The sequence below is a fragment of the Aulonocara stuartgranti genome, assembly GCF_965226115.1.
Source record: "Aulonocara stuartgranti genome assembly, chromosome: 17".
Taxonomy (NCBI): domain Eukaryota; kingdom Metazoa; phylum Chordata; class Actinopteri; order Cichliformes; family Cichlidae; genus Aulonocara; species Aulonocara stuartgranti.
This window is the reverse complement of record NC_138953.1, coordinates 676,206-699,053: the sequence shown is the minus strand read 5'-3', so window position 1 is coordinate 699,053 and position 22,848 is coordinate 676,206. Positions and strand designations below refer to the sequence as shown.

General features: G+C 45.1%; 1 protein-coding gene across 1 annotated transcript; it reads left to right on the top strand.

The window, feature by feature from the left end:
* The first annotated feature begins 20 nt into the window (after positions 1 to 20).
* Positions 21 to 8,706, top strand: cbll1 (Cbl proto-oncogene-like 1, E3 ubiquitin protein ligase). Its single transcript, XM_082511311.1, has 7 exons — positions 21 to 1,032; positions 1,409 to 1,573; positions 3,598 to 3,630; positions 3,830 to 3,936; positions 4,108 to 4,191; positions 4,272 to 4,345; positions 7,250 to 8,706. The coding sequence occupies exons 1-7, from the start codon at positions 921 to 923 to the stop codon at positions 8,256 to 8,258; spliced, it is 1,584 nt and encodes a 527-aa protein (XP_082367437.1). The 5' UTR covers positions 21 to 920; the 3' UTR covers positions 8,259 to 8,706.
* The last annotated feature ends 14,142 nt before the right edge of the window (positions 8,707 to 22,848 follow it).

The window sequence follows — 22,848 nt, the reverse complement described above, 5'->3', positions numbered from 1 at the left end:
GACCAAAGCGGTAAGCAAAATGCAAAGTAGGGCCGAGACGTTAGCAAAACTTGTTATTCATGCTATATATTTTTTAACCTGCGTAGCCGTTTTCATACCAGCTCTAAGAGCTAACGTGACTACAAAGCCCCCTCGTGGAAAGTGGTTTTGCTAAGCTAACCCGTAATCTTCCAGGGGAACATTAAAGCTTGAATGGTGCGGGCTAGCCAAAAAAGGCTTGAGTACTTCTCGCCAAAAGTTAACGTTACGCCCTAAGTTGGTCTGGAGGGTTACACGAAATGTTCCACCAGAGTTTATGCAATTATTAAACTCAACTGCAAACTATATATTCTCACATGTTAGTGGGTTTACGGCTAGCTGCGATTTAGTTGGGGCGCGAATGCGGCTTGATTGTTAGCATATGCTAACCACTTAGCTGTATAAAGAAACTATCTTATAACGAGTCTCTTGACTGTTAACCCACATACACGAGCCCTTTTTTGCTGATAGTATTAAGGGCGAAACGCTAACGTTGTTAATCTAATTTCCAATTGTTTATATTACTGAAGTGTCACTAAAGTGATAAACCATTGCCAACTATAAATATCTGCGGCTCTGAGCTCCTCCTCGCTTGTTGTGGCTTTGCTAAGGGACAGGTACAAGTTTCTGTGTCGTAGGCGACATTGTGAGAGTGGGTGCAGGTGGAAGGTATCACGCCTGGAAAGGTTGTGTGTGAATGAAGCGTGTGGAAAGGTGAAGATGAGTATACGTAATGAAGGTGGATGAGTTGTATATTTGGGGTCAGCCATCCAAAGCAACGGGCAATACACAAGAATGGCAAAGAGTCCATGCAGGGTAGAGATGAGTGTCAAAGATGATTTGTTACTGAATAATAATGGCGCGAGTGAAAGGAAGAGTTACAAGATGGTAGTCCACTAAAGATGTTAACATTTTCATTGGGAGTGACCAACACGTACAGCATTAGATGTCTCATATTGAGCAGTTTGGAGACAAAGGCAAGGCTGGGACAGAAGATGGAGCTGCCAGGCAGAGGTTGGTGTGATAGAAGATGGGGATTGGATGAGACGGAGGCAGATGATCTACTGTGGAACCCAAAAAGAAGCATCCTGTTTAACCTATGAGTCACTGAGTTTCACCATAAAGTCTAATTCCAGAATGAAATTATTTGTAATCTATGTAACCAATGTAAACAGGCAAGGGACTCTGTTACAAGCACTGTCACAATCCAGTGACGTCCTAAAGGCTTTAAAAACAACTCTTTGTAGATGGATATGTGTAACTGTTAAATTTTGGTGTGGCTCTTGAGTCCACCACATGAGGTATCCCTCACTAACTCTGTAACTGTCCAATGTACAGCGCAGAACATATAGCAGTCTGTTTCAGTTGATATACTCTTTTTCTTCCACAGACAATGATCTTCAAGGAAGCGATGGCTCTGGGAGTTTGGGAGGCCCGGATGTTCGCAGACGAATCCCCATCAAACTTCTGTCCAAGCAGCCAATAAGGAGCAAACCTCAGCAGCGCCCCCAGAGACCTGTCAGCAGAACTTGTAAAAGTGAGCCTGGAGAAGATGGTAGGCACACTATGTGGTACAAAATGCTCATTAGCACTAATGTTTTTATGATGTCACACTGTATAGGCAAAAGTATTGGGCCACACCTCTTAATCAAAACTTTTTCAATCCTATTGCCACTGTATATAAATTTGAATAGCTGGCTGCCTTTACAAACATGGGTCATTCACTGAATTCAAGAGTGGAGCTGTAAAATATTGTGGCAGTTGAAATAAGTCAATTCATGAAATGTTTCTTACATTTGCAGCCCACATAAAGCTACAAAGCAGTGCCAAGGTGCATGGTTTGTAAAAATTGCCAATGCAGAGTTCCATTCACACCAGCACAAACTCTGCACTGTGGGTTTTGTGGCTGAGCAGCTATAATATGTAGGTAGCCTAGTACGTTTGCCTGTAAAGTATATAAACATAGCATGCTTAATGATATTCAACTCTTTGTTGGTTAGTTTTTAAAGTAGCTAATGCATTGTTGTTGGTGTCTTTCAGCTGGTGTTTGTAAAGGTCAACCTTTCCTCTTTTCAAAATAATGGAGTTCCTTTTCTGCAATATAAGTTTTGAGATAGGGCTGTTTGATATAACGATATATATGACGATATATAAACATCTATTGTTTCATTTTACGCTGTCGTTTGTTTCGTGGTGTCGCAAAATAAACTGTTTACAGCAATATTTTTTCATGGTTCTGATGGTCGCTGTAGTTATTATTAATTTCTTAAAGTTCTCTATTTCTCTTATATTTAATATAACCACACTACGGATGGACAAGCGCCTGTTTTTATATGCGTGTCCGCTTGTTTATGTTCCACATAAACCTTTCACAATAAAGCTCAAGATCCTGTTGAGACTTTTCAAAATAAACTGAATCACGTGAAAGATGCAGAGTATTTACGGATGAGAAGTAAAAAAGAGCCGCCAAAGTGCTAAAAAATAAACCTTAGACTCAAACGTTAGAACAGGCAGGAAACACTTCACCAAGTCGAGCTGCCCGAGATTCACAGACTTTACAGAAAATGTAACATTTTTGTGATTTATATCGTTATCGGACGATAGATGTCTTATATCGGGAGATGAGATTTTGGTCATATCGCACAGCCCTATTTTGAGATGTTCCTTTTTCATATCATTGTCACATTTCACTGGGATATATGTGCAGGATATGGAGTAGACGTTTCTTTCATCCCCACTCCAGTGGGTTGGGCTGCACACTTGATTTGGCTGCCCACAGTGTGCTTTGTCTCTCCTCCTGGCCCTGAACCACGAATGTTTCACAAGTTAGGCAAATGTAAAAAACATTACACAACGGAGCCACCATGCAGTATATTAAGTATCTCTGTGGAGGGAGAAAAAATGTTCATTTTTTCTTCTGGTGGTAGGAGTCATTGTAGACTCGATGACGTGTTACACAGGTATCAGCGACGTACTCGTGGGCTGAACAGAGATGATGTGCCAGTGGTAGCAACAGACTTACAGGTTGACATGTGGGCATCTTTCTTTACCAGTTGTTGTGCAGTGACACTTGCAGTGGTAGTTTGAACGTTTCTTTGGGCAGATAGAGCTCACAGTTCATCCATATTTGCTGGCTCATCTTTGTTATTTGGACTTGATCCAAAATACTCAAAAAAAGGATCCCAAGCATTTTTGTATGTTGTTGTACTTTTGTACAGCTGTCTCTGTCGCTCACAGCCGTCATTTATTCTTGGCCTGACCTGTCGTGGCGTATCAATTACAATACATCATAACAGTATCAGTTTAACAGAAAGTGTAACACTTGTATTATTGATGCTTTTACAGTCATCCAGTCTGGAATCATAATACGTTGGCACACAGTAGCACTGTGACAGCCTACTGCCATATGTCATCATGCTGTTTAAGGATTAACTGCGGCACTTGCACACAGTACAGAAGATGGATGTCCTTTTTATTATTTTCCTCATAAATTCAGTTTAGATGTTATTAAATGTTATTTATGTGAAGTTTCTGTTGTTGCCATACCGATGCTGATTCTTTTTTCTTTTTTTAACAAAGTAATCATGAAGTCGATGATGAGGACAGCATCAAGTAAGCGTTTTAGATTTTATTTGTACCTTTCATTTTAGTTTCCATGTACATGTAATTGTCTTATACACACAGAATATTTTAAGCTCCTTTGGATAGTGACACTGTGCTATGTTCTTGCCCTCCTCTTTGGGAAAAGTGTCAGGTTTTTTTAAATACTGTTTTATTAATGCTACTCTTGTTTTTTTTCTTTCTACTACAGATAACTTTGGCTTTAAGCAAGAGGACAGGTTTGACTGTGGAACTAAAGCTGGTGATGTGTTTGCAAGTCAGAGGAGATTTCCACAACCGTTGTTCTGGGACTATAAGGTACGTCTGCTGTGTGAGGGGAAACAATATTAATGATTAAGTAGCATCATTACCAGCATCTGGCACACCAGTAAGACGTGTAGTATTGGAATTAAAGAAAAAGTATACAATGATCTGGTTTTAGTGGTCATTACATGCGTGTCATATTTTTGTGTCCTCTTATTTCAACAGTTAAACTTGATTGGAGAAAAGGATGACGTTCCGATTCACTTCTGTGACAAATGCGGTCTCCCTATTCAGCTGTATGGACGGATGGTACATGTCTTATTGCTGTGTCTCTGCACAACATCTCAGAGTCATGTTACTGTCTAACTCTTGCCAATTTGACTCCTCAGATTCCCTGCAAACATGTTTTCTGTTATGACTGTGCTCTACTTCATGAGAAGAAAGGAGAGAAGATGTGCCCAGGGTGAGACTATTTAACTTTGGTACATGGCAATGAGGGTAAAATAAGGATGGCTGGATGCCAGAAAAGTCGACTCCTGCAAGTACTTTGAGCAGCAGGGGCATAAAATCACTACAGTATAAAGCCACTAAGATGTCCCTGATTTAGGCTCCGGCCACACTAATGTGTTTTTGTTTGAAAACGCATCGTTTTCTTTCCGTTTTGGCCTCCCGTCAACACTGAAACGGCGGTTTTGCTCAAGGAAAACGCAGCGTATTCAAAACGCTTTCGAAAACGCACACATTTGAAAACGGTGCTTTTGCGTCGCAGTGTGGACAGCGAAAACAGACTTTCAAAAACGATGATGCGTGTTAGAGCTGGGCGATATGAGATTTTTTCATATCACGATATGTTTTTTTCATTTCAGGCAATAACGATATCTATCACGATATCAGCCAAATAACTATATTTGTAAGATTTAAATGTGCCGTTGCTCACAAGTAAAATGTGAAATAATCAGCAGCTTGTTTTTATTCAAATATTTATTTCCCATAATAAGTTCAACAGGGTAGATGTACTTAAGGAACATGAGACTTTTTCAGATAAATAAAGGCAAATATTGCAAACTACACAAAAGACAGCCGCTAAAGCGTTTAAGTTTCAAAATAGAACAAATGAAACAGACTAAACTGTCAATTCCACTTAGAAACAAAATATTAATTCTAAAAATAAATCTTAGTTTGTTTTACAGAAGAACAGACAAAACTGACTAACTTTTGTCAATATCAAATAAACTGAGAACTAAAAGGAAATTCTCGATCTCTCCTTGTTGTATAGCTGAGCTTTTCAAACAGTTGTAACAGTTACTTTAGTCTGACAAAAGCCGAATGACGAATTAGTGCTTCCAGTCAGAGACTGAGCTGCACCGCTTTATTGTATTTCCAGACTTGCTTTCGGCACATTTACAGTGCAGCTACTCTGTTTTTGTCAGACTTGAAATAGCAGAAATACCTTCACACTACGGAACTTCTCTGGCCTTTCCGTTCGACAATCTCTCCGGCGTTGGAACCATCATCTGTTTTCTCCTCGGTAACCTTCGGTCACGCTCGGTTGATTTTTCTAGTCGGCACACTCATTTCCTCCATTACCCGGGCGGCACGGCGGCTGGCTGCTTCCCAAACAAATACACATGTGCGGCTTGGCACTTGTGCTGTACGTAACAAGTCACGTGACGTGACGCTGCGGCTGTGATTGGTTCGGCTCTGCGCTACGTAATTTGGATTGGCTGTTCTTTTTTTTTTTTTTTTTTTTTTTAAGAGGACAAGAGCGGCGAGGTCTATCGCAATAGTTTAATTTTTCTATCGAGAAAAAGTTATTTCGCAACACATATCGTTATCGTTATATTTCCCAGCTGTAGTGTTAGTCATGTGATGCAGTCATGTGACCAATTAAACACAGATAGCGGAGGGTATTATACAGCAGCTGTTTTGTTTGACAGCCCTGTTAAAGATGAATATCAGTCTGTAGATGCTTCAGAGAGCTTTTCTTCAAATTCTTTAACTCTCACTCGCTTTTGCAACTTTGTACTTTTGTGTTACTCACAGCAACGACTCCACGTCATCGTTAGTCTATTTAAAGAACTCGCTGCTTTTCATCGACATTCTGCCGCCACGTTTCAAAGAGCCGGAGAGTAAATAAGCGGCAGACGGAAATGAGGCAGGTCGAATCTTCACGCATGCGCAGGACTGGAACGTAAGCGTTTTCAGACGTTTCAATGTGGACGCACAACTCTGTGAGAACGACTGAAAACACTAGTGTGGACGCGGAGCGTTTTCAAATCTATCCAGGCTAGTGTGGACGTAGCCTTAGTGACGTGAGGAATGGGACCTCAAGAAAATCTGAAGCCAACATCTGAAGTCTTTTGTCCTGTAAAAGTGAAACGGGAACCTGAATAATCTGTTAAAACCTGCAGTCGTGTAGATTGACACCCACGCTGCCAGGTGCACGAAGCACTCTGAATCATTCTCTCTGACAGTTAAAGTCTTTCCACCTACCTCCTCAACCAGATTGAAGACAGTTCTTTGTGTTAGGCCAATATTTTACTTGCTGAGCTCGTAGAAATACTGCCTACTGAGCATTCTGATAGCAAGGAAAACTAAAGGCAGCACTTACAGCATCCACTTCAGGATTGTAGGGAGGCTGGAGCCCATGCAGGCTGTGATAGGCTGAACAGAGTACACCCTGGACAGGGCTAATAGAGATGGTATCTACTCAGCTCCACTCAACTCGACTGTGTTTTGGTCTTTTTCTATTACAACCGAGTCGCACCTCAGTGTACATAGGGTTGTTGTAGCAATGTGTCCGAAACTCTGACTTTGTTTGTTTGAGACACAAATACAGCTCAGTAATTGCAATGGTATACCTCAGCCTGTGGCTTCTTGTCAGGCTTAAGGGCCATGAAGTCGGTTTTCACGAGCCTTCATAATGTTGGCAGGTTTCAAAAATGGCAGCTTTGATTTTTCTGATGGAGTTGCTCCTCTAACTCAGCGAGTGACGCCGTAGACTGGACAGTCAGTGGCATGCAATCTGCTGAGGTCACAGAGGTTTTTGCATTGACCCCGCTCACTGCAACCCCGGCTGAGCAGGGACTAAAAAAGCACCTGGTACAACCACCTAATGGAAAACCGAGTCGAGGTGAGTAGGTACCAGTGGAAAGGGCCACATTGACCAGTTGGGGCGGTATGGTGTTGGAGCTGTGGTCTCATGAAAAAAGGTCCTGCGGTTTAAGCCACGAACAGGCTGTGTGGAGTTTGCATATTGTCTGTGAGTACTGTGAAGTCCCCCAGTCCAAAAATAGGTTGATTAGATCAACAGCGAACTTGTCCAACTAAATAACTGAGCTGTTTGACTTTGTCTGTGTTTCTTCAGCCTGACCCTCTATAACTGCACAGACCCGGTTCAGCGCATTGAACAGTGCCAACGTGGTTCCCTCTACATGTGCAGCATTGTAGCAGGATGCAAGCGCACCTACCTGTCTCAGCGTGACCTCCAGGCCCACGTCAACCACCGCCACATGAGGGCTGCCAAGTCTTCTGCAGGCCGCCAGGAGCCCGTGCACCTGCCCCCTGCTTCTGATGTATCTGAGCGTTTCCGCCTGCCTCCACCTCACTTACCCAAGAACCATGTCCATCTCACCAACCCGCTCCAGCACGGGAGCCACGATCCTTACAGTCAGCCGCCACCTCCCTCCGCTCACGAAGGCCCGCCCCCGACTCCTTCTCTGGGTCCTGAGACATTCCGCATTGCCACGGTAACAACTCGTAAGCACAGTAATCTCATCACTGTGCCCATTCAAGACGACTCCTCTTCCTCTCGCGAGCCCCTCTCTGCTGGGCCAGGCCCTGGCCAGCCACCCCACCACCACCCCGGGGACTATCCTGGCCAGCCTCCCGTAGTGTCGCACTCTCACCATATGATGGCACCACCTCAACAGCATTTTGGTCCCCCACCTCCCCCGCCGCCTCCCATTACCCACCCAATGCAGCATCCTCCCCAGGCCTCTGGGACACCACACATGGTGTACAACCAGGCCCCTCCTCCCCCAATGTCCACAGCGCCCCCACCTATTACTCCTCCACCAACGCACATGATACCCCCTTACATGAATCACCCACCCCCAGGACCTCCACCACAGCATAGCGGCCCTCCTGTTAATGCCCCACCACCTCATCATTATAACCCGAACTCCATGCAGCAGTTCCCTGAGGACCAGGGTACCCTCAGTCCCCCCTTCACCCAGCCAGGAGGGCTCAGTCCTGGGATGTGGCCCGCCCCAAGAGGACCCCCACCTCCACGAATGCAGGGACCCCCTCCCCAGGGCCAAATGCCTGGTCCGCACCATCCGGATCAGGGCCGGTATCGGCCCTATTATCAGTAAACTACCACCGAAATGGGTCTGTCATTCTGTTCCATACTGCTTGTCTGAGTAATGTGATAGTAAACCTCAGGGTTCCAGGTTGTAGACATTGATTTCCATAAAACTGCCCAAAGCAAATGTGTATGTGGTGCACACTCAAGTTAACTGTGCTAAACCTTCCACTGAACATACTTTTGACTTGGAAGAGAGCAGGAGTGTCCTGTTTTTGAAACAACATATGGTAAACATGTCTGTATATATGTTAGCTGATGCCACACATGTACATTTAAAGATGTTGAGTCAATAAATTTTTAACAGCACATTTCTATCCTTTTGTTTGACATGATGTGATGTAGTACAATGTCAGCTGGTTTCTTTAACAGAAGTTACTGAAAACTACATTTATCACTTGGTCTGACTGACGAGGTCTTCAGTATTTCTCATTAAAAATATATTGTGGAAAAATGAAGCTATGCTTTGTCTGGTGATCTGTTTGGGTTTGGCCCCTTTTAGGAAGAACGATGTACCTGCAGTGTCACGTCATGAAAAGACCATACAGCAAGCTACTTTAAGCAAAGCGCTGTCATTTCCCCTGAAGGCTGTGATTAAGAGCAGGAGTTGCACTTTTAGTTGGAGGTTCTATAAATCTATTTCCATGCATGCTGGTGAAGGTGAAGAATTGGCTGTTGTCTCTTTGATGTCAGTGTGATTTATTGCAGTTTTTCAGATTCAAGAACTTTATTGTCAATACAACAATATACACAGTATACAGCGTATCGAGATGCTGTTTCTCCCCGAGTCCCCCTGGTGCATTTATAAGAGTATAAATGATATATCTCCAAGAGATAAAAACTAGGAATTACAAATGATTGATAAAAAGGTACTATTACTAACTTTATCCATGTAGAATAAACAGACAGGACAGAGACAATATGAAGTGGATTGTGCAGCAGGTACTAAATACCAGGTTGAAGTTATGAGTCAGGATATTTTAGACGAGAACGGACGAAGACGTGCAAGAGACAAAATGTGCAAATATATTTGAGATGTGTTCAGTACAGTGGGGCAAAAAAGTATTTAGTGAGCCACCGATTGTGCATGTTCCCCCACCTAAAATGATGACAGAGGTCAGTAATTTGCACCAGAGGTACACTTCAACTGTGAGAGACAGAATGTGAAAGAAAAATCCATGAATTCACATGGTAGGATTTGTAAAGAATTTATTCATAAATCAGGGTGGAAAATAAGTATTTGGTCACCTCAAACAAGGAAAATCTCTGGCTCTCACAGACCTGTAACGTCTTCTGTAAGAAGCTTTTCTGTCCCCCACTCGTTACCTGTATGAATGGCACCTGTTTGAACTCATCATCTGTATAAAAGACACCTGTCCACAGCCTCAAACAGTCAGACTCCAAACTCCGCCATGGCCAAGACCAAAGAGCTTTCGAAGGACACCAGGAAAAGTATTGTAGACCTGCACCAGACTGGGAAGAGTGAATCTACAATAGGCAAGCAGCTTGGTGTGAAAAAATCAACTGTGGGAGCAATCATCAGAAAATGGAAGACATACAAGACCACTGATGATCTCCCTCGATCTGGGGCTCCACGCAAGATCTCATCCCGTGGGGTCAAAATGATCATGAGAACGGTGAGCAAAGATCCCAGAACCACACGGGGGGACCTGGTGAATGACCTGCAGAGAGCTGGGACCAAAGTAACAAAGGTCACCATCAGTAACACACTACAACGGCAGGGAATCAAATCCCGCAGTGCCAGACGTGTTCCGCTGCTGAAGCCAGTGCATGTCCAGGCCCGTCTGAAGTTTGCCAGAGAGCACATGGATGATACAGCAGAGGATTGGGAGAATGTCATGTGGTCAGATGAAACCAAAGTAGAACTTTTTGGTATAAACTCAACTCGTCGTGTTTGGAGGAAGAAGAATACTGAGTTGCATCCCAAGAACACCATACCTACTGTGAAGCATGGGGGTGGAAACATCATGCTATGGGGCTGTTTTTCTGCCAAGGGGACAGGACGACTGATCCGTGTTAAGGACAGAATGAATGGGGCCATGTATCGTGAGATTTTGAGCCAAAACCTCCTTCCATCAGTGAGAACTTTGAAGATGAAACGAGGCTGGGTCTTCCAACATGACAATGATCCAAAACACACCGCCCGGGCAACAAAGGAGTGGCTCCGTAAGAAGCATTTGAAAGTCCTGGAGTGGCCTAGCCAGTCTCCAGACCTCAACCTCATAGAAAATCTGTGGCGGGAGTTGAAAGTCCGTGTTGCTCGGCGACAGCCCCAAAACATCACTGCTCTCGAGAAGATCTGCATGGAGGAATGGGCCAAAATACCAGCTACTGTGTGTGCAAACCTGGTAAAGACCTATAGTAAACGTTTGACCTCTGTTATTGCCAACAAAGGTTATGTTACAAAGTATTGAGTTGTATTTTTGTTATTGACCAAATACTTATTTTCCACCCTGATTTACCAATAAATTCTTTACAAATCCTACCATGTGGATTCATGGATTTTTTTTTCACATTCTGTCTCTCACAGTTGAAGTGTACCTCTGGTGCAAATTACTGACCTCTGTCATCATTTTAAGTGGGGGAACTTGCACAATCGGTGGCTGACTAAATACTTTTTTGCCCCACTGTAACTATGTGACTGAGTGTGCAAATAAGCAGATTGTTCCCAGGTCCAGTTTGTAGTGCATTTGTGGAAGTTTGTGTTGTGTTTGAGTCTTTTGGTGAGTACTGTAAGGTGTTTGTGTTTATCAGTCTGGTGGTAGTGAGTTGAGGGCTCTGACTGCTTGGGGGGAAAAGCTCTTGCAGTGTCTGGTCGTTACAGTTTTGAAGGCGTCCTTCACTATGCTGCATTTGCAAGGGGATACCGCAGCAGCGCAACAAGGCCTGTAACAACAAACGTGATAAACGGGGTTTCATGTAATTTGATTGGATGATCCAGGAGACGGTCTTCTAGAGCCAAGTTTCCTGTATTTGCTAAACAAATAACCGAAGCATTAAAGCATCATCACCAAGCTTATTGTCACAGACCCTCTCTGGGGCTATACTGGTGGTCAAATTAGAGTGGCTAGTTGAGTTATAGTCATCTTTTGACACCTACTGATTGTACAGGATGTACATTTTTTATGACTATTTTCCAACCTCTGCTTGTATTGTCTGTGCTTTTCAAGTACGTGTAGCGTGGCATCATGGAGGGTTGGGCCTGTGCACCTGCCCCTTGCGAACATACAGCTGTGCAGCTTTTCCAACATGTAAGCTGTAAACAGCATGATGTATATATATTTGTATTTGTGCTTCTCAATAACCTGTGTACAATTACTGGCCTTTAGTTTCTAGCTCAAATTTACAGTTTACTTGAAGATGCGGACACCGTTGTCCACCTCCATGACGTGCTTTTTAAAAGGATGCTGTATATGCTATTTGTCAATATGAATAAACTCTTTGAGTGCTTGTGGACACAAGCAGCAGTAAACAATAGGTTAATGAGTGCATGGATATATATTCTCAGCCATAAGCTTTTGGTTATTTAGTGACTCCTCCCACTGATGGACATGATCAATATCACAGTGTAGAAAGAAGTAAAAGTTCTTCATGTAAAAGGTTAGCTGACTAGTGGGGCTGGATAATTGGAAACACTAACTTGCCCATAGTTGTGAATGGTTGTCTGTGTCTGTGTGTTGGCCCTGTGACAGACTGGCGACCTGTCCAGGGTGGACCCCGCCTCTCGCCCTAAGACAGCTGGGATAGGCTCCACGCCCCCTGCGACCCTGAAAAGGAGAAGCAGAAGCGAATGGATAGATGGATAAAGCAAGAAATGCTGAAATGATCAAAAGGACTAGTTAGAAGAATTTCCTATTTAAGAACTGTGAAAATTACATTATTAATTTCATATTTTGGATGCATGACTTTGAAAGGTCATTGGCTTGTCTGTGGACAGCATATTTTCTCTCAAAGATACTTTTATTAAATTAAAACAAAGAAAAACAGATACACACAGAATTGTTCAACAACATCAGTTTATCAGTTTACCCCCTACCCATACCACATAGTAGCCCTTTCCCTCAGGCCAGGTAGAGAAATAAACAAACAAAAAACAGAAAAAACCCAACAAAAAAATCCCATTGCAAATACAACAGGACAAAGCAGAACAAAATAAAACAAACACAAAGAACTAAAGAAAGAAGAAAAAAAGAAGGGGGAGGATTTACTGAGTAATGCTGGAAGTTAGGCTTGCAACCTGAAGGCTGGAAAAGTATTTCAGGAATTGCCCCCTACAAGGGAGGCGAAAGAGAGCGTGCAACGGTCAGGCGTGCATCAGCCTCCCCAGTGGTGCCAAAAAGCACAAATAATGGATTAGGATCCATATAATATCCAAGAATTAGGGACAAGGTTTGAAATATATCTCTCCAGAATCCTTCAAGGCTAGGGCGCGTCCAGAACATATGGATAGGGAAGCCTCCGCACTCCCACACTTATCACAAGTGGGGTCCACATTCAGATACATACGAGATAGTTTGACTTTGGAGAGATGGACCCGGTGCACAACCTTAAATTGTAAAAGACAGTGGCAGGAACATAGGGATGTGCAGTTAACTGTACCATGTGGGCGATCGTGGCTCAAGAGTTGGGAGTTCGCCTTGTAATCGGAAGGTTGCCGGTTCGAGCCCCGGCTTGGACAGTCTCAGTCGTTGTGTCCTTGGGCAAGACACTTCACCCGTTGCCTACTGGTGGTGGTCAGAGGGCCCGGTGGCGCCAGTGTCCGGCAGCCTCGCCTCTGTCAGTGCGCCCCAGGGTGGCTGTGGCTACAATGTAGCTGCCATCACCAGTGTGTGAATGGGTGGATGACTGGATATGTAAAGCGCTTTGGAGTCCTTAGGGACTAGTAAAGCGCTATTTACCATGTATCCATAGACAATGACTGATTTAAATCTTGTTCCCAGCCTGTTTTAATCAAATCTATTGAAGATCGTACGGTTACGGTGAAACCTTGGTTCTCTTCGTGAGAGACTATCTCTCCACACCGTTACATATTCCATATGTACGCGGTACGACCCCCTTTGGTCATGGCGTGTGGAGATTTCTTTAAGACACTCCGGCACGCCCGGCTACGCCCCACAGCTCACGTATAAAACAGCTGTGCAGACGGGACACCGGTGATCGTTTGATCGGAACGCGTCGCTGAGCGGCCTGATGGTGGAGCGATAGTCTCTCACTAAGAGAATCAGAGGTGGGTCGAGTATCCAAAAATTGTACTCAAGTAAGAGTAGCATTACTTTAAAACATTATTACTCAAGTAAAAGTGAAAAGTAGTCGTCAAAAAAGTTACTCAAGTAAGAGTAAAAAAGTACTACTACTCAAGTAGCGAGTAACTGTTTGAAATGTCCAATTTATTTTTTAAATAACTGCTATCAAACAAAAATAAATAAATACACAAATTTTAGTATTTTCAAAAGGAATATATGTAAAAACAACAAAATAAGGCACAACAATTCTAATTTCCAGGTTTCAGTTTTTCACAACATGAAGCTTTTTTCACCAATACCTGCAGTAAATAATATAAATATATAAACAGTGCAAACAATTTCCAGTGACAAGATATGCTGTAAACTTTATATTCATCTTTGCTCCAAATGGCACAGCAGCCTCAGAGAAAACAGAACGAGGCATCTTCAATGTATGTTCATACAAGGCAGCTCAGTTTACCATAAGTTGTATGGGTGTGCATCTGTTTCTGCATATTCAGCAAAAATGTGCCATTTCTTCACTCAGTGAGGTGATGGTTAAGCTTCAGCAGCAGTTTGCTCTCAAGGTTCTTTCTGTGAAGCTGTGACTGTTCAGCAGTGAACAGGAGTCCTGCATGACTGAGAAGTCCTTCACAAGCTCCAGATGCAGGAAGAGCTGTACTGACTTTGATCGCAGCTTCTTGATGTGAGGAACGCCATGCAATAGAGCCACACCTCCAGTGAATGGACATGAAAGGTACCTCTCCAGCCCTGCTTCTGGCTTTCCTGACCCCATGGATCCATCATCTTCGTCGGTTAGGCTGCTGTTTGTGCTGGTCTCATCCAGCTCTGTGTCTATGTGATGTCTGATGAAGTGGAGACCTGTGGAAAGATGTAAGGTTTTCAAAAGAATCAGGTCTGATCATTATAGTGCTGTATACACTGCCAAGCTGTGGGTGTTTGCTTGGAGCTAGCCTCCAAAAGCTGCCCATACACTGTGTGATTTTTGGCCCATTTTGAGCCGATTTTTCAGTCGCGCAACCGTTTTGGGGATCGGCCGTGTTTTGCCTTAATCGTGTGTGCATCGTGTCGTATACATGGGGTAACGAAAAGCAGTTAACGACCAGCTCCCAATCATCAATCGTTTGGTCGCATGATAATCAAACCTGTTTGAAATCCTGTCGCCCCTCAACGCAGCCTCTCACACTGCGCACGCACAAACACAGAAATGAAAGAAAAGGAGGAGCAGCACAGCAGTGCAGCGTGTGATCTGCACAGAAGAGATGGAGGCACAACTTGTAGGATGAAGCAAGCTCATCTGAGTACGTAAGTGTAGAGCTGCCACCCAGGCAAAAGAAAAATAGAGCTATGTCACGTTATAACGTGAAACGTTTATTGTTCTAACAATATACCTTTCATGTTTGAACAATATAATATCACGTTCGTACAATATAATATTTATATTGTACGAACGTGATATTATATTGTTCAAACGTGAAAGGTATATTGTACCAACATGAAAGGTATATTGTTAGAACAATAAACTTTTCAGCTCTATTTTTCTTTTGCCTGGGTGGCAGCTCTACACTTCCGTATCCGAGGCTTTTCAATGTGGCCTCACAAAATTATCACGACTACAGCAACCATGAAAAGAGTTGGATGGACATTCCTGCTCAATCACAGCTGCCTGGTCAATGTTTGTCATTAGCAATTTAGCAAAGTTGATGGTGGTGTGTGTGTGTGTCTGTAAGACAGAGAGAGGGAGAGCGAGGGACAGATTTTGTATGATAAGCTTCATGTTATAAACGCACAGTTTGAGCATCAGGTCGCATCAGAGCATCAGGCCGTATAGTGTGAGACCCTGTACAGTTTGAGCAGGAGCTGAATAACGTGACTGAAAAAAATCGCACAGTGTTTGCCCAGCTTAATGCAGACTGTTTAAACTGAACAAGCTTCACATAATAAACCCTGCCAGCCGCAGTATTGCCTCTGTTTTAACAGTTAAAGCAGTAGAGACGAGCTGTTTGCATGTGCGTGGAACTCTAGCGTCATTAACCAGGCTAGCTGTTAGCTTATAGGCTAACCAGAGAGCAGTTAACAGGACAGCCGAAGCTGCACAAAACACCCACAAACTTATCTCACTACAACGTAGTGCCGAAAATATGACTTGCAGCTCGACCTCGACACAGCGTCTGTAACATAAGACTGACATCCAGCTAACCACAGCTAAAAGATATTTAGAGACCGTTTCCTCAGGTTACACGAGCTGAGTTTTTTCACACTGAAAAGTTGTTGTTTTGGCTCTCACTGAAGACACCGACACTGCAGACATAGCTGTTCTTTTGTACTGCTTTTAAGCGAGCAGCCTAGCCTGCGTAAGTGGAGGGCAAAGCAAGGCGATGACCCAAAGGTCCACCCCCAGCACCGTCATCACGTGCCTGTTCATAGACAGAGGAGCCTCAAGAGTGAACTCGCAACAAGACACTCGAGGTGAGACACAAAGTCCCGGCTACTGGGCGTCCCCATGCTGGCCGTGTAAGTCTGTGACACACAGGCAAAGCACCAACAGGGAGCCAGCATCGCAGGCTGGGGACCTCTCACTCATTGGCCGAATTGTCAGACACAGCAAGGTCTGATAAGCTCATGCGGTTGGAGCAACGGAATGCCAGAAGCACGGGCGGTCGGCTAGGACGAGCCCGTGCGTACGCTCCCCAAGGATCTCCAGCTGGAGCCTCCGGTTTCAGGACCCGAACCTGAAATCCCAGGAACAGAGAGAGGAGAGGAAGCGTAGCTCACTGAGCCGCTGAGAGGAGACCCTACTCGTTATCTGCAAGAAGCGGGCAACGCCAGACAGGGACCCATCGCTGCAGGCTGGGGAAAACTCACTCGCTGGTTGAGGCATCAGACACAGCGAGGACCAACTGGGGAACACAGCAAGCAGCTGTAGTGAAGCCGCTGGAGAGGAGCTCCAAGCCAGGGATGCGACCCACAGGTCGTCCCAGGGCCAAGCGGCACAACACACTCGCTGGCTGGCTTATCAGACACAGCAAGGCCCGGCTAATGTGTAATGGGTGAACCACCTGCAGGGAGCCTGGCGCTGCAGGCTGGAGAACATCACTCGCTGGCTGAGCATCAGACACAGCGAGGTCCAGCTGGTGCGTAAACCGGCGAAACGCGGGCAATACGCCAGGGGAACACAGTCTGCAGCTGCAGCAGCAGCAGCGGCGGGGGCTTAAGCCGCAGTCAGAGCCGAGAAGCCGCCCTACTCGAGCAATGACAGGAGCCCTGCTGGCCGTGTGAACCACGCACTGCGGGCAACACGCCAGACAAAACAGGCTACACTAGACTGGAGAACACTCACTCGCTGGCTGAGCATCAGACACAGCAAGGTCCAGCTGGCGCGTAAACCGGCAAAGCGCGGGCAATACACCAGGGAAACAGCCTGCAGCTGCAGCAGCAGCAGCAGCAGCAGCCGGCCACCCGCAACATTTGGGCAATGTGCCAGACAGAGAGCCAGCGCCGCAGACCGGAGAACTGTCAACCGCTGACCGAGCGGTCAGATGCAGCGAGGTCCGACTGGCGTATGAAACCGGCGAAGCGCGGGCAACAGGCCAGGGGAACACAGCCTGCAGCAGAGCTGGCCACCAGGCCCAACTCAAGAGTGTCAGGAGGGAGGAGGGCGGCTGGAGGACAGCTGAGCCTAGGCTCCGAGTCCTCCCAACCTCAACTGAACACGGCCGTCTCCGCACGCCGGCATAGATCCCTCAGTTCTTCTCAGGGTAGACAGGCAGTTCCATCAGGCAACCCTGGTCGTCTGTCCGGAGCCAAGCATCATAAACATCAACCTCCTGACAATCAAACCTCCACCAGCCCAGGCCTCAAGGAGGCGGAGCCATGGGAGGGAATGCTGTGGGAGGGGCCCGGAATCAGGTGAACCAGACATGGGTTCACCCGTCCGGGCCCCACTCCAGTGGTAGCCAGAGGGGATGGAAGTTCTTCAACATCCACCGCACGATAAGCAACATCCACCGGCCCGGGCCTCACAGAGGCGGGGCCATGGGAGGGAATGCTGTGGGAGGGTCCCAGAACCAGGGAACCCAGACATGGGTTCACCCGTTCGGACCCTACCCCAGTGACAGCCAGAGGGGATGGAAGCTTCTTCAACATCCACCTCACGATAATCAACCTCCACCGGCCCAGGCCTTGCAGAGGCGGGGCCCTGGGAGGGAACGCTGCAGCCATCATCCTCATTTAGCCTGAGAGGCACAGGATTGGGTAGGCTCTCCATGCCCAGCCCGCCTGCAGCTGTCGTGTCAAGCTCCATCCATAGAGGGAGTGACAAAATGGCCACCAGCAGGGCATAAGTAACCCTCACGCCCCTGTCAGGGCATGCCGCCCTGCAAAGGGAAGGCCTGAAGAGGCAACTAGGGACCGGGGGGCTAACGGGGGAGGGGCCAAAGGCAACTACTCCCGCCATGCACGGCAGCAACCAACTGCGGGCAGGGGACCATAAATGCTGGGAGGCAGGGCACTCACTGCCTGCAACCAGTCCAACCAGGCAGCAACGGCACCTTAGGCAGTAGGTGCTGAGGCTGCGTGATAGCAACAACCTTGAGGTCCACTCTGCTAGATGGGACCTCAGGAAGGGCTAATTCCCACACCCGGAATGCTCCAATCAAGAGCTGAAGGGACCCATCTCGCCCGACACTGTGCCCGGGGACCAGCAGGGGGCAGTCCAGGGACAGGTGGGCAACACTGGAGGAGAGGATGGAAGCTTCTTCAACATCTGCCACCTGACAGTCAACCTCCACAAGCCCAGGCCTCACAGAGGTGGAGCCATGGGAGGGATACTGTGGGAGGGGCCAGCAGTAAATCAGCAACAGGTGTGGGAGGGGACCCAGCCCATGGCCTGCCCAACTGGAGTCACAGCAGTGGCAGCCATGTACCTCATAGTAGCCTGCTCTCCTATTTTTGGAGGCAGGAGAAGGTGGAGGGGCGGGCCATTTAATGCTTTCAGAAACCAAGCACGGTCTGCCTAGTCCACGCTGGCAACAAAGCAGTGGATGCAAGCATCAGCTACTTTAGCCAGCACAGCATGCTCTAGGCTGCTTTTATGTAGTCATATATCTTTCCTTTTTCACCCAGGCACAGCCACACTGCTCGTGCCTATCATAAAAAGGCAAAAATGCCATACACACAGATGTTTGGGACATGTGGGCTGCCATACTTCTGCTACCAAGCAAGGGGGCGGGGGCACACGCTAACCAGGAAGTGCTAACAGGTAGCCGGCGCTAGCCGCAACTTGAATTCCCCTTCACATTTTATTCTGACAGGTAAAAGTATATGCTTGGAACACATTTCCCCAATGTAGCCGAGCTACGAGCGGCGCCCTGCTGGTCGCGTTAACCCGCAAGCTGCGGGCGACACGCCAGACAGGCCAACCAGCTGGAATGCTACTCGCAGGCCGGCTAACGATTAGCTGGCACGAACCGTAGCATAATTCCCCGCTGTTTATTCCCCACAGTGTTAAGCAGGCCAACAGCGAACGCCTGGGACGCTGAAGCCGTATCCCCTCTGTGTTAACACACATAGCAGCCGAGCTGCACAGCTATATACACGTATATAATAACCTTATCCATGAAATAAATTTCGATCCAAAATTGAATTTATCTAGAATTGTGAATAAGTATTTCCACTCGACCCGATCGAACGCCCTCTCCGCGTCTAAGGAGAGAATGCACTCAGGACTCTGGCCGGAAGGGGTGTATAATGTATCCAATAGTCGGCGGATATTGGAATAAGAGTAACGTTTCTTAATGAAGCCTGTTTGATCTTCGGATATAATTGAGGGCAAAATATTTTCCAGTCTGCATTGCCAAAACATCGAGCCAAAATTTGAGCATTGACATTTACCCTCCTTAGACCCGAACTCTTTCATGGCACGCATTTTGAAATTTTCTTTGCTATTTGGGCTGATTGGGACCTGATGAATTTGTTTTGTTTTTACCTAATTTTTGTTTCTGAGAAAAATGAGATCCACATATGAGGACATTCGTTTTAAATTTTGATAGAACAGTGGCAGCATAATGTCCTTGTAAGTGGATATCAGGCACTTGTAGAGAAAAATTTACTATTTTGGTCTAGACATCCCAAAATGTGATGTCCACATATGTGGATGCCAGGTCCTAGGAGGTTAATAGAGAGATTGGCCTGTAGGATGAGCATTCCACTGGATCCTTACCTTTCTTTCGGACAAGAGCGATACTTGCCCCGTAAAAGGATGGCGGAAGTTTACCACGCTTCCATGAGTAGGAGAGGGTTAAATGTAATTGAGATAAAAGCAAGGGGGAAAATGCTTTGAAAAATTCTACAGGAAAGCCGTCAGGACCAGGGGATTTTCCAGGCTGCAGTGAAGAAATGGCTGCACCCAGCTCCTCTGGCGTGATGGGTTTGTCTAATCTGTTTTTACTATCAGAGGAAAGCATAGGTACATTCAAAGGCTTTAAAAAGTTATCCATTAAGGTGCTTTCCTGCGGTGATTCAGAGGTGTAAAGTTGAGAGTAAAAAAGTCCTAAACGTATCATTAATTTTGGAAGGATCCGAAGTGATATTACCATTAGCCATTCTAACCTTTGTGATGTGTTGTTTTGCCTGGAAGCCCCTTAACTGGCTGGCAAGCATCCTACCCGCTTTGTCACTATGAATATAAAACAAACTCTTACTCTTCAGGAGCTGACGTTCAGTTGAGTGCGTTGAGAGGAGATCGAATTTAGTCTGAAGCTCCACGCGCTTATTGTATAAATCTGGGCTTTTTACCTTAGCATAGAGCAGGTCTGCTTCTTTGATTCGGTTGACTAAATCGAGTCGTTCTATACGGGCCATTTTCTTCATATTAGCAGTGTAGGAAATAACTTGCCCCCTGAGAAAGGCTTTCAAGATTCAAGAAGTGTTTATTGTCATGTGTCACAAGGGAAAAGGCATTTCTCTGTGCAATGAAATCTTTCTTTGCTGTCCACCCACAGATGCCGATTAATATATACAATAGAAATAGAACATATAAATACAGTGTATAGAATTTCAGTATAAACCCAAATTATTAAGCTAGAAGTTTCTCCTGTGGTATTTGTTTTAAGAAACAAGGTTATTTGTTCTTTCATGAATTCCAGGAAGTTTACATCTGCCAGGAGAGTCGAATTAAAACACCCGTGTCGTCTGGATTGAGGGACGTCTGGGAAACTCATTGATAGCACAACAGGGCTTTGGTCTGATATTACTATGGTCTGATATTCACAGGATTGGACCCATGGAGTCAGCTGATTATCAACGAGAAAATAATCAATCCTAGAATAAGTGTGGTGTACCTGTGGAAAAAAAGAGTGCTCTCTTCTGTGGGGGCGTAAACAGCGCCAAACATCAGAGACACCACAGTTAGATAAAAAGGATCGAATGAAACGAGCAGATTTACTGACAGTGCAGGGATTCAGGGAGGATCGGTCGAACACAGGGTCCAGCCAGCAGTTGAGGTCACCACCAAGTATGAGAGAGTATGAGCTCAGATCAGGCAGCAATGAGAAAGCATGCTGAAAGAAATCTACATTATCAATATTGGGGCATATATGTTGGCCAACACTACTTTTAAATGATAAAGTTTACCCGAAACAAAAACATACCGGCCACTCGTATCAGAAATTACATTATGTTTCTCAAAGGGAACATTTTGGTCAATTAGAATAGAAACACCTCTGGCCTTAGCCTGAAAAGTGGAATGAAAATGCTGCCCTGCCCATCAGGATATAAGATGAGAGTTTTCCGAATCACGGAGATGTGTAGATGGAGACGTGTAGAAAGACAACAGCTGCTTTATACTGCTTTATGTGTGAGAGCCAGGGCTGCACATAAGTGGTCCGCAGGTGCGCATTCGCTGTCAAAATAAAAGACGCACCAGATAAGAAGTTGCAACGCGTGTTTGCGTACATAAGACTTTCTGGAGGAGGACAGACGTTTGTTCAGAACTCTTAAAGATGCCGAAGAAGCTCCTTTACTTTGGTGTTCCTCCACCTCCAAAGAAATGTCAGGAGGAGTCCGAACCACAAAAGAAGCACGTGTTCTCAGAAACGTGGTTGCAGGAGCTGAGCTGGCTTCAAACAAATGGCAAACGGCACATTCTGCACCACATCTCTGTGCGTTCGTCATTTGTTTGAAGCCAGCTCACCTCCTGCAACCACTTTTCCAAGAATACTGAACTTTACTGAACTATGTTCTATGTGCTGTTGGGTAACTTTTGAATGTTATTTAATAAATTACAGTTTGCATTATTAATCCGACTCTTAACTAAATCTTTAAAATAAACTGTAGAAAAGTGTGATGACGAGATGAAGTTAGTTAAATGAGGGCTGGGCCACAATGTTGTACCACAAGATGGGGTAGCAAGTCAGCGTAGCCACCACCAGTCTGTCCAACACTAGAGGAGCAGAAGTAAAGACACTGCATTAGGTGGTACTCTAATAAACTTGTTAAGCACTGTTTCCTCCTTCCTGGCAGCTCCACGTTCAACACTCTTTCCCCAGTACATCCCCTTTCCCCCTCTGAACCTGTCCAGACCATCTCAGCTGACACAGTATGACCCTCATTTTATTGTTTTAATGTCATGTGCTGATTTTATTGTTTTAAATGTAATTCTAATTATCATTTTATACTATTTTATTTTTTGCTATTTGTGCTAATTTATTATTTTAAATGTCATTTTAATTAGCATCTTATTTATTTTTATCTTTATCTTTATTTTATTTATTTATTTATTTTAACTTATTTAATGTATCATTTCTGGCGTGTCCAGTGTCCAGCACTTTGTGTTCAGCTGAGAGTTGTTCTGAAAGTGCTATATAAATAAATTGCCTGCTTGCTTGCAAATCACAATTGCCGTACAATAATACAAAGGAAACAGAGAAAGCCCAATAATCTTATGACCCCCACCCCATGAACAAGTGCCTTGGCGACAGCGGGAAGGAAAAACTCCCTTTAAACAGGAAGAAACCTCCAGCAGAACCAGGCTCAATGAGGGGCGGGCAGACCTCTATGCAAACCGATAGACCTAAAGTTAAATAACTTGCTATGAAGACACCTCCATAAACCTGCAACATTACTTACATAGCTCATAATCTATTAGAGAGTGATATTATACCCCTTTCGTCAAAAAAAGTGACAGGTTGCTTCCGGAGCTCATTAATTATTCATGAGCTCCGGAAGTCCGGAAGTAGGAAGTAATTAAATTATCCCCTAATTAAATTATCCTCTAATTAAATTAGCTCCGGAAGTCCGGAAGTAGGAAGTAATTAAATAATAAAAATATGATATTCA